The sequence below is a fragment of the Pipistrellus kuhlii genome, unplaced genomic scaffold (genome assembly GCF_014108245.1).
Source record: "Pipistrellus kuhlii isolate mPipKuh1 unplaced genomic scaffold, mPipKuh1.p scaffold_m20_p_14, whole genome shotgun sequence".
NCBI classification, from domain to species: Eukaryota; Metazoa; Chordata; class Mammalia; order Chiroptera; family Vespertilionidae; genus Pipistrellus; species Pipistrellus kuhlii.
The window spans coordinates 21,431,417-21,443,698 of NW_023425449.1; the positions used below are offsets into that span (position 1 = coordinate 21,431,417).

The 12,282-nt window shown below is 42.3% G+C and overlaps 1 protein-coding gene across 3 annotated transcripts in view; it reads left to right on the forward strand.

Annotated features, from left to right (window-relative positions):
• The first annotated feature begins 1,152 nt into the window (after positions 1 to 1,152).
• Positions 1,153 to 12,282, forward strand: part of DEPTOR (DEP domain containing MTOR interacting protein) — a 119,221-nt gene continuing 108,091 nt past the window's right edge. The window contains exon 1 of one of the 3 annotated variants that reach the window (XM_036436872.2): positions 1,153 to 1,387. In XM_036436872.2, the coding sequence (XP_036292765.1) occupies positions 1,275 to 1,387 (113 nt within the window). In that variant the 5' untranslated portion in view covers positions 1,153 to 1,274. The remainder of the gene's footprint in view (positions 1,388 to 12,282) is intronic. The other 2 variants (XR_004987733.2, XM_036436873.2) reach the window with 2 other exon arrangements.

The following is a 12,282-nucleotide window of genomic DNA, read 5'->3' on the forward strand; positions in this document are numbered from 1 at the left end:
TGCTATAAAATATACAAAGAAGAGCAGTTGATTTATAGCAGCCCTCTCATTTTCATTTTTAACCTGTAGACTTCTACTACATATAGGCAACTGAGAGATTATGTTTTTCAAGATATTGTTAATTTTTTAAAAAAAGTTTCACATTTATTTGTTGTAAGGGTGCAGAAATTTGTATTTATGCAAATACTGTGACAGACTGAATAAACCTTTAATACACAATAGTCTTTCACTACAACAATGACTACTATTAGCATTACGTGGGTTTTCCTGTAGACCAGACTCTGACCCTGCATGAGACATGAAAAGAGGACACTTGGCATTAGTTCAAGTTCCTTCCTTATTCCCTGAAAGGTAGACAATACCAAATCCCTATTTTAAGAGGCAATCTTTTAAGCACAGGACTTTGAAGCCAGAATGTCCTGGGTTTGATTCTTCTTGCACTTAGCTGCTAGCCTTGGACAAGTTTCTCCATTTCCCTGAGCCTGCTTCCTGATGTAAAATGAAGACAATATCCATTTTATGATTTTTGTTTTTGCATTAAGGAAGATAACAATTATCTGAAGCATCTTTAATGCAGCCCCTCTCACCAAGAGGTACCCACAATTGTTTTTTATTTTGTAAAAGAGAAAACTGAGAATTATTTGTAGGCGTGGTGTTGGGTCCCAGATCTGTCTGATTCTTTGGCCAACCTTCTTCATTGATTTCAACATAAGGTAAGTAAGTGAATTGTCTTTGATAAAGAGGATTAGGGCGGAAAAATGCTTAATTTCTCTATGCTCCGCAGTGACCTGTAGATTCTTCATTATTCACTCTTTAGCTATACTGTTTTTTTGTTTGTTTGTTTGTTTCCTTTTTAGCAATTTGGGGCATGGAAAGTATAATCAAAATATCTTCACACTTGTTTAGTAACCTCCCAGCCTGTCCTCAGGGTCCCACAGCAGAAGCTCACCTGCTTCCACCTTCACCAGCACACAAAACTGCACCAGCGGTGCCCCGCCCACATGTTTATATTTTCCTCCATCGGTCACGCCCCCGACCACGCCCCCGTCCACGCGGGGCTCCGGCCACGCCCCCCGCGCCTTAAGTTCCAGGAACAGACTTGCCTAGCACCTCAGTCTACCCGCAGGGATCCCCTTCCCAGCCAATCGCGCGCGAGCCACGGGCTTGCCCCTAACAAACATGGCGGGTGCGGCCTCGATGAGGGCAGACTGATTTAACACCCCAGCCCGGCGGCCAGCAGCGAAGCCAGTGGTGGTAGCGACGCGGCTCCGAGCATGGAGGGCGGCAGCGGCGGCGGCGATAGCAGCAGCCCCGGCGGGAGTGGCGGGGCGCAGCAGAGGGAGCTGGAGCGCATGGCCGAGGTCCTGGTCACCGGGGAGCAGCTGCGGTAAGGCGCGGGGCAGCGCCGGCGGGCTCGCGGGGGCAGTGCCAACCTGTGCCCGCAACCTGTGCACGGGCGCGCCGTGGTTCGTGGCTCGTGGCTTGTGACTCGCGCGGGGCTGCGGGCGCTTGGACCGTCCCGCGTGGCGCCCTGCGGCGCCGGGTTCTAGAGGCGGACGCGGGGGAGCGAGCGGGCGGTGCGCACTGCGCCCTGCGCCCTGCGACGCGCTGCTGCCCGCTGCGCGCTCCCTCTGCCCGGGCACCTGGACGCTGCCAGGCCTCCCAGTTGACAGCTGGTTCCTAATCCGCCTCGAGAGCCACACGGATCAGAGTGCCCCCTCTCCCCACTCCAGCAGCCCCAGTCCCCATCTCTTTACTCCTAGGAAAAAGGAAGCAGTCCAATTATCGTCTTCATTTAAGGGTTTCCCGTTTTTTGTTTTTTTTTTTTTTTGTTGGCACGTCTTGCTTCACTTCTCTGAGCCTCGGCGTTTTGTCTGTAAAATGGAGCTGATCGGGGCGACTCTCTGGAGAGGTGGTTGTGAGGATTAAACGGTGCACATTTTGGAGACACGGTGCCTGTCTCAGGTAGGCAGGTCCTGATCAGCCGTCATTTAGGTCCGCAAGGGGGCGTGGAGGCACCTGGTCCCGCTGCCCGGCTGATGTGCCACCTCCCCCAGAGCGCACAGTTTGGGCTGCTGAATCCATTGGCGGCCTGGCTGCTGCAAGAATTAGGATTGGAAGGGTATCGCCCAGGACAGGCAGCTTCCCCCCAGAACTAACCCCACCTTACCATTCCCATCTCATCCTGGATCTTCTTCTTGGATTCATGTTTGAGAATTGTACTTGCGGTCTGACCGGTTCTGCAGCTGCCCTTTTTGGGCTCATAAATCAGTTTGCTAGGGGAAAAAACCAAAACCCTGGTTCTGCAGTATGTGAGCCACAAGTTGCCTGCTGGTCTCTAGCCCCGCAGGAACGGGGCGCACACTGGTTCCTTCTAGTTCTTGATTAGAATCTCCAGGCTCATTATGGTTTCTGAGTGCTGTGTTTCAGACCTGAAGGAGAGAAAAGCTTGCAGAGATTCCTAAGCTTGGGAAATCACCCTGCTTGAAGCACTGAGATTGAGGAAGTAAATAGTGGAAGTCAGAATTAATTGAGTTTAATATTACAAAAATTGCTCATTTCTATTCCTTGATGATTTTTAATGGATAGCCAAATTTAAGTTGAACAAAACCTTGTTTCTCTTCATCAAGAATATTTCTCATTGAAAAATTAAAACACAGTAAAGATTTTATAATTCAATTTGAAACTACATCGTCTTTTTCAAAGTCCTCAATTGGATACATATAATTTTCTTGAAAATAATAATTGCAAAGAATAAATAAAATAAATTGCATAGTGCTTGCCTTTGTCCAGTACTTATTTTTACCTTCAAAATGCAGCTTAAATGCTCCTTAGAACTCTTTACTCCCATCTTCCCTAGCACCACTCCATATTTACAGCAGGTAGGAGGGCCATACTTAGCAGGTTGGTAAGAAAGATAGAGGGTTCTTTCTCATTCAAGAGTTAGACTGGGTTTGAATTTCTGCTCTGCTACTACTTAGCCAAGAGACAGCATTTTGTTTTGATAATGACTTTTAGCCAGTGTGAGTCCTGGGTTTGCCACTTACTAGAGTGGATCCTGGACCAGTATCTTAACTGAGAATGAGGGGTAATAATGAGGTCTACCTCATAGCGCTGTTTTGGGGATTAGATAAATTAGTGTTTAGAACAGTGCCTGGTATACACACAGGAAGCACCTGATCTGCATTAGCTATTATAGCTCTGCAACCTTGGATGAGTTAATTTACTTCTTTGAAACTCTTTACTCCTCTCAAATGTTAATGAAGATAAGAGCTTCTTGGACTTGTGAGAATTTGCCCCTGGGCTCCATGTATTAATGAACATTCAACAAATGGTTGCTGGAATTAATTAATATTATTAGTCTCTGTGTGTCACCACGTGTGACTTCCAGCCGAACAAGGTCTGGCAGGAAAGATTGGGTGGTGGTGAAGATAGCAAGTATAGAAACCGGCTCTTATTCTACCTCCGCCTTTTACTAGTGACTTTGGGACAATTTACTTCCCTTCTCCATGCCTCAGCTTCCATTTCTTTTGCAGGAATTTTGTGGGGATTAAATGAGATGCTACATGTAAAAGGCGTAGTAAATCTTAGCTATTTATAGTCATTGCTTTTTTAAATTCTCACCTGAGGATATGTTTTCATTAATTTTTTTTTTAGAGCAAATGGAAGGGGTAGTGAGAGAGAGAGAGAGAGAGAGAGAGAGAGAAGAGAGAGAGAAACATCAATGTGATAGAGAAACATCCATGGGTTGTCTCCTATATGCACCAGACTGGGGATGGAACTTCAACCTAGATATGTGCCCTGACCTTGAATGGACCTGCAACCTTGTGGTGTATGGGATGACAATGACATTCCAATTTACTGAGCCACCTGACCAGGCCTATAGTCATTGCTTTTTAAAATCTCATCTTAGCACTGTGCCTGGTACATAATAATTACTCAATAAATATTTGAATGACTAGTGTGTATAATTAAATATACCAATGTAAGTACAGTTAATATAATGTCCAGCCCAGCTGGCATGACTCAGTGGTTGAGCATTGACCTATGAACCAGGAGGGCACTGTTCAATTCCTGGTCAGGGCACACACCTGGGTTTCAAGCTCAATCCCCAGTGTGGGGCATGCAGGCAGCAGCCGATCAACGATTCTCTGTCATCATTGAAGTTTTTATCTCTTCCTCTCTGAAATCAATATATATCTCTAGAATTTAGGAATTTAAGTGGCCTTTTGCCCTGGCTTCTTGCCTCTCATAAAGGAGTGGGCTTGCAGCCATCCTTGGTGTCACTGTCACACTTGGTTCTACGCCCCTAGCTGCTCTCACAGTCTGATTGTGGGGACTTAGTGATGTGCAGGTTTCCTACATCTAATTGCTTCACACATACACAAATTCTTCTTTGCCCTTTTGCTTGTTCATGAATTTCTGGGTCACCAAAGGTGAGGTAAGTGGAGATCATAAGGAAAGAAGAAACTAAGGATTGGGATTTGAAATACAAAAATTGGTTTCTGCCCTGGCCAATGTGGCTTGGTTGGAGCATTATTCTCTACAAGAGAAAGTGGTGGATTTGATTCCTAGTCAGAGCGCATGCCCAGTTTGTGGGTTAAATCCCTGGCTGGGCACATTTGGGAAGCAACTGATCAATGTTTTTCATATCAATGTTTCTCTGTCTCTGAAGTCAATAAAAAAGTTGGCTTCCAGCCCTAACCGGTTTGGCTCAGTGCATAGAACATTGTTCCTGCGGACTCAAGGGACCCAGGTTTGATTCTGGTCAAGAGCATGTACCTTGGTTGCAGGCACATACCCAGTAGGGAGTGTGCAGGAGGCAGCTGATCAATGTTTCTCTCTCATCGATGTTTCTAACTCTCTATCCCTCTCCCTCTCTGTAAAAAAAATCAATAAAATATATATTTTTTTAAAAAGTTGGCTTCCAGGCCCAGCTCTGTGAATTTTATTTATTTATGCATGTATGTACATATTATTTTTAACTACCTTTCTGGGAGACAAGTCAGTTAAGCATTCTGAGTCTCAGTGCCCTTCGCTGCAGAATGGGAATAATGATATTTTCCCATATAAGGTTTGTGGTATTGGTTCCAATGGAATATCACATGGAAAGGAACATTGCAAAATAAGTCACTACACTGATTAGTTGTCATGATTATTATAAGCTCCAGATGTGAAATTGAGGGCTGTCCACACTCCTGACCCTTTGAATAGAGCAGGTAACTGAGGACATGAAATAGAGTAACGACTTAAAAACATTGTCTGCTTCCTTTTCCTAATCTCTTCTTGCTTCCTCTTGTCATAAAATACTGTCTTCCTCACCCAAGGTATTTCCATGTTTTTACATCTAAAAAAATATATTTGGATACTGCTTCACATTCCATGGATGGCTATAATAAAAAACAAAACACACATATATTTAAGAGAAATGAAAACGTATGTCAAAATTTGTAACAAATTTTCATAGCAGCATTGTACATAATAGCCAATCATAGAATAACTCAAATGTCCATCAATTGATGAATGGCTAAACAATGTGTGGTATATCCATGCAATGGAATATTATCCTATACTAGAGGCCCAGTGCACGAAATTCATGCATGGGGTGGTGGGGGTGTCCCTCAGCCCATCCTGCACCCTCTCTAATCTGGGACCCCTTGAGGGATGTTAAACTGCCCATTTAGACCCAATAGGATCAAGTCTAAATGGGCAGTCGGACATCCCTCTCACAATCAGGACTGCTGGCTCCCAAATGTTTGCCTGCCTGCCTTCCTGATTGCCCCTAACCACTTTTGCCTGTCAGCCTGATCATCCCCTAACCACTCCTATGCCAGCCTGATTGATGTCTAACTGCTCCCCTGCCAGCCTGTTTGCCCCCAACTTCCCTCCTCTGCTGGCCTGGTAACCCCTAACTGCCATCCCCTGCAGGGTTGATCACCCACAACTGCCCTCCCTTGCAGGCCTGGTGCCTCCCAACTGCCCTCCCCTGCTGGCCATCTTGTGGCCATCTTGTGTCCACATGGGGGCAGGATCTTTGACCACATGGGGGCAGCCATCTTGTTTGTTGGAGTGATGGTCAATCTGAATATCACTCTTTTATTAGCTAGGATAGAGGCCTGGTGCATGGGTTGGGGCCAGCTGGTTTGCCCTGAAGAGTGTCCCGGATCAGGGTGGGGGTACCCTTGGGGTGTGGGGCAGCCTGGGCGAGGGGCCTCTGGTGGTTTTCAGGCCCGCTACACCCCCCAGCAACCCAAGCGGGGGCCCTGGTATCTGGAATTTATTTACCTTTTACAATTGAAACTTTGTAGCCTGGAGTGGAGCTAAGCCCTCTGCTCACTCTGTAGCTGCCGCCATTTCTGTTTGGTTTTAGGCATCTTCTATAATTAAAACTTTGTAGCCTTGAGTGGAGGCCTAGGCCAGCTAGGGCAGGCAGAAAGCTTGGCTTCTGTTGTCGGGGAAACCCAAGCCTCTCCACTGTTTTCTATGGCTGCAGCCATCTTGGTTGGAATTAATTTGCATACTCGCTCTGATTGGTTGGTGGGAATGGCTTGAGTGGAGTGATGGTTAATTTGCATAGTACTCTTTTATTGGATAGGATAATAAAAGGCTAATATCCAAATTGTTCCCTCCACTAGGAGTTGGACCAGGGGGCAGAGCTGGCAGGCCAACTGCCTGTGACCCCTTCCCCCAGCTGTCCTTGCCCCTCATACCCCCCCCTCCCCATTGGGAGTGTGGCCGGTCATATGCCACCCATGCACAAATTTGTGCACCAGGCTTCTAGTTTGACAATAAAAAAAGAATAAAGTGCTGATATAATGCTACAATGTGGAGGCCCTTATGCTAAGTGAAAGGAGTCAGACACAAAAGGACACATACCATTTATATGGTACTTTCAGATCAGGTGAACCTATAGAGATAAAAAGTGGTTGCCTGTGGCAGTAGGAGGGTGATGGAGAGTGATTGCTGATGGGTAATAGAATTTCCTTTTAGAATGATGAAAGTGCTCTAAACGTGGTTGAGGTGATGATTTGCATAACTATGGATATACTTAAAACCATTGCAATATCACATTAAATTGATGGAGTGTGTGGTATGCAAATTATATCTCAATAAAACTATTACAAAAATGCATTTGAATAACACATTAGAGTGATGAAAGCTAAAATATTTGAACTTGTTAAATAACCTTTTTGCTTTCTTTTTTCATTGGCCAAAGAATGCAGTGATATTTATCATTAACTCAGTAACCCATTATTACCACACCAGAAGGGACTGACATTTTACATATATATATTTTTATAGTATTATTCTTGATACAAAACAAAGAGAAGGTGCCACAAATAGTCAAGAAAACCTTCTCAGAACATTTTTAATTTGAAGAGAATCATATATAAATCTTTAACAATAGTGGGATTTTATACTATGACTATTCAAATCATTAGTTTTTTTTATATTTTATGTAGAAATATTTTTGCTGGAAATTTGCCTATGCAGTCATAAGATTCTAATTATGACATCCAAAATCCACCTCATGTTTATTCTATAAGCTAATCTCAGAGACATTGGACAAGAAAGTGATTTATAATAGAGCAGTTAGATAAAGAAGCCCAACAATATCACTGTTCTTTTTATGATAATGGTAAGCATGATAATAACTATAACACTTACTGGTATATGGTATTATTACCCACTAAGGACTCTTCTAACTGTCTGTCTATCTGTCTATCTATCTTAATCCTTATAGTAACTTTTATTACCCTCATTTTGCAGATGAGAAAACTGAGGAATGGAGCATTTAAACTAACTAGCCATAGATTATTCAGCCAGAAAGTGATAGAGCTGGGAGTCCCTGCTTATAAGCAGCATGCTAGACTGCAATTTAATGGTGTCTCAACTAGTGGTTTAAAGGGTTAAAAATGTAATGGCAAGACAGATGTAAAACACAATGATACGACTATCACATTCTACTGTGACAACTCTTGCAAACAAAAAAGCAGGCAAATGCTTTTTCCATTCTGTTGGGAAAAATAGAATTTATTCTTGAAGTGTTTATGTTTTGACAGGATAGAATGGTCACTTTTCTCTACTAACTATTAGCCAGGTCTTCCTTGCCACTCCGTTTTGAAAAATTAATTTGATTTATATATTCCTTCTCATTTTGTAATCATTATAATGGGAAGATAAATTGCAGTTTACTATCTTGCCAGCTGAGACGCGGGGAAGAGTATTAGGAATGTAATGAGAAATGCTTAATTAAGAGAAAATGTTTCAAGCATTTCAATTATGCAGAGCTACCTAGTCTAAATATACTAATTGCCACAATCTCTCCCAATCACTAGAGCTGGTTCCCTAAAAGCAATTTACTAAGCAATGCACTTTAGCTAAGTTGTAGGAAATTGCAGTTCCTTCAAATTGTTAGATTTTTTTGGTTGTAACAGACTGCCTTTCCAGACTCTCATAGCCATACTAGTGCCTTTTTCATAGAAACTCATCCAATAGCCAAAACCGGTTTGGCTCAGTGGTAGAGCATCAGTCTGCGGACTGAAAGATCCCAGGTTCGATTCCGGTCAAGGGCATGTACTTTGGTTGCGGGCACATCCCCAGTGGGGGGTGTGCAAGAGGCAGCTGGTTGATGTTTTTCTCTTATCAACATTTCTAGCTCTCTATCCCTCTCTCCTCTCTGTAAAAAAAAAAAAAAAATCAATAAAATATATTAAAAAAAAAAAAAAAAAACTCATTCAATAAATGTTGAGTTGCTTTGCTTGTGTTAATGCAGATAACCCATTGAACCAAAGACCAAGCTACAATAAAATAAATCTAAGATGCGGACTTTAGAGCATACAGAATAGAAAAAAAGAGAAACAGTTCATTTTACTGCACTTTGAACTTTAGGAGCTTTAGGTTGGCATAGAGAATGTCTTAGGGGACAGTCCCTACTGGTGACTTGTAATATGGAAGCTCAGCTCTACCAGACACTGTAACTGCCTAGAACTAGCAGGAAAGCTACTGCCCAGAGCTCTCACTGAAATCTCGGGATCCAAATGGAAGGAATACACATTTATTCTTCTAAACAGGAGAGAATGTCTATCCCGGAGTCGGGAAATTACTGCCTGTCCAGATTAAAGCGGGGGGTGTGTGTGGGAGGATAGCTTTAGAAAATGGATAGTCACTGTATTTGGAGTCAATGCAGACAGGTCTGGTGTAGAGTGTTGAATTTCCTTTGAACCAGAGGGTTTTCCAACATACCCTGCTCCTGTGACTATCTTTTGTGCTTCACAAATTGTAATTGAGGCCAGGGAGCACAGTACTAGCACAGAGCAAGTTCACAGTGGATTCTTGTTACCTGGAGAGAGAACATGCGGAAGTGCTTGCAAAAAACATCATGCAAATGGAAGACACTTAGTCAGTGCTCAATAAATGATTGTGGTTTTTTTAAATTTTTATTTATTTATTTATTTATTTTTTACCCGTATGCACTTATTCTTATGTAAAGTCGTCACACTTTTCTTTATTCCTCTCATCTACCAAGAAGGGCAGGACTCCATATCTGAGATCCTTGTTCCAGTATTTATCAGCCTTAACCAAACTTGGAAGCTTATGTCAGTGACTGGTTTCATGGGTTATTAGAACAACATTGGAGACAGGGTGGGGACAGAGGGCTTAGTGGGTCAGACAGCATGCTTGAAAGCAGCTGTTCCCAGTGGCACTGCCAGGAGGGGCAATAGGAGCTATTTTCATCAGGGTTGTCTGGGATGATGCCATCTTCGAAGAGTTCAGGGAAACTATCAACTACTCAGGTCTGCACAGTCACTCTCCCCCCCTCTCCCCCCCTAGATTTGAAAACACAGTTTAGGCTGGATAGGAGAAGTGAGATGAAGAGAGACAAAACACACTGGGAATGAGGAACAAGATAGTCTTCCCTACATACAGTTTTTAGATGTTCAGCCTGTGCTAGGGTGTGGCAAAAGGGGACAAATGCCAGGAATCCCAGCTCGGGGAAGCCCATGGCAGCTGCAGAGGAGGTAGTTAGCAGCTAGTGTCATTGGGAAGGGCTTAAAGCTTGCCACTCTTAAGCCTCAGCTGCTACTTGTGATTCTGTTATTGCTGTTTTTTTTTGTTTGTTTGTTTGTTTTTTTTGTGTGTGTGTGTGCTTGTTTATTTGTTTGAATCCTGCTGCAAATATATTAAAGAAAGGATAATTTGATTCTATGTTAAAAAAGGACTTAGCATGTCCTTCCACAATATTAGGACCTGCAGATTTTGGTTCTATTATTTGCCCAGAGATTCCAAGCCATGGCTCAACACCAATCGAGGTCTTGGCCTTATTTAGTTCATCCAGCTCTGTGGGCCTCTCCGTTGGGTGGCAAAACTACCATGTATTGCAGCTACAGAGAACTGAATCGTGTGTTTTGTGGCAGATCAGGCAGGATTCAGAAGGACCAGTTTTAGCCCAGAATGCTCACTAGCTACTCTGATCTTGAGTGAAGGTGAGATGAACAAATTAACATTCTGATGTGTATTCTTCCATTAAGAAAGTCTCATTTCATGCTGTCCTAGTTTCTTCAGGCTTAGGTTAGTTGCTGCATTTTTATTATCTGTGAAGTTTGGCCATTTTCTAACAAGTTGTAAAATTCTGAAAGAATACACTATGAGTGGCATCTTGGCAGAAAAAGCAAGAAGGATTTGGAAGAAGGAAGTACAGAGATATATACGCAATTATGGACTGGTCTAAGAACAACCAACATATAAAAGGACAAATTAATATATTTATAAAGCAAATATATTAAAAAAGGATCATTGTTTTTCCATGTTAAAAAATTTAGTAAGTATTTCTATTGAAGATCCTGGGTTAATTTGCTATTTAAAATGCAATTCTCTCCCAGTCTTTGTGGCTGAGTGGATTGAGTGTCCATCCCTGGACCAAGAGGCTCCTGGTAGTCCCTAATTTGATTCTTGGTCTTCAATGGATATATTTTAATAATGGATTAGACATAGCTGAAAAGAGAATTAGTGGATCAGAAGATAGAGCAGAAAAATATCTAGGTTGAAACATTGCTGGGGTGGGCTTAATCCCCAGTAGGCTGTGTGTGTACAGCCCATTGATGTTTCTATCTCTCTCTTCCTCTCTCTTTACCTAAAACTCAATAAAAACATATTTTACAAAAGTATTTTTATTTATAAATTTTGCACACTATTTTCAGGCACATATATTGAGTCCAGAATAGCATGATTTTTTTGAATTGTAAAAATTCTGTTTTGCTTCCCAATTCCTTTCCTCTTCCATAGGAGGAAGAAGAATAGTGTAAACTTAGGTCCTGTCTTCATTGAATGTATTTTTTTAAAATTATACTTACCTTTACTCTTTAACTTTTCCATTATCAAAAGTGACTTTCACGGAATATATTCCCCGGGGGGGGGGGGGGGAAGCAAGGATTTATTCCCTGTGGTGATATATGGCTATTTTACACTTAGGTATAAAGTGCCCCTTGTATCATCTTTAGTTAAGCAATAATAAGGTTGATGAAATATAACTTTACCAGTCTGGGTGGTTCAGTTGGTAGAGCATCATTCCAATATGCCAAGGTTGTGGTTTTGATTCCCAGTAAGGGCACATATAAGAATCAACCAATGAATGAATGGCCAGGTGGAACAACAAACTGATGTTTTTCTCTCTCTCTAAAAAAATCATCAAAATAAGATAAAATAGAATTTTACTTAATGTACTACTTTCTTCTTTTTTAAAATAACAGTTGATTTGAGCCTAACTGACATATTGCAGGGAGGAATATCTCAAATGCTCCTCTATTTTCTTCTTGAGAACCAATGTAACACAGTTTAGATCTGAAGTGTTAAGGCAATAATCTAATGCATACCCATGACTCCCATTTCCAAGGGCAAGTGACTCAGGCTCAAATTGTGAGGAATGCTTTTTGTATTACTTGGGTTTTGATGTCTTTCCAAGGAGCACCTCCACTCAGATATCATCCCAGCCAAAGCTGGAAAAAGTTATCTCTTTGTTGAAGCAAAGCTGTTTTAGGGATAATTAAGATGCAGACTTTCTGGGAATGTTGGCCGATGTTCTTTACTTACATAGTGCAACTAAGAAAGGTCTTTCAGGTCATGTGTTTTATTTTATCGACTTCCACTCTCCCTTCTGCAAATGTTGAAAATGGGAGCTACTTTTGATTTTCAAGGAGGCATGTTTTTCTCCACTGTTAATAAGAATTATATTTGCCCAGCCAGCGAGGCTCAGTGGTTGAGTGTTGGCCTGTGGGCCAGGAG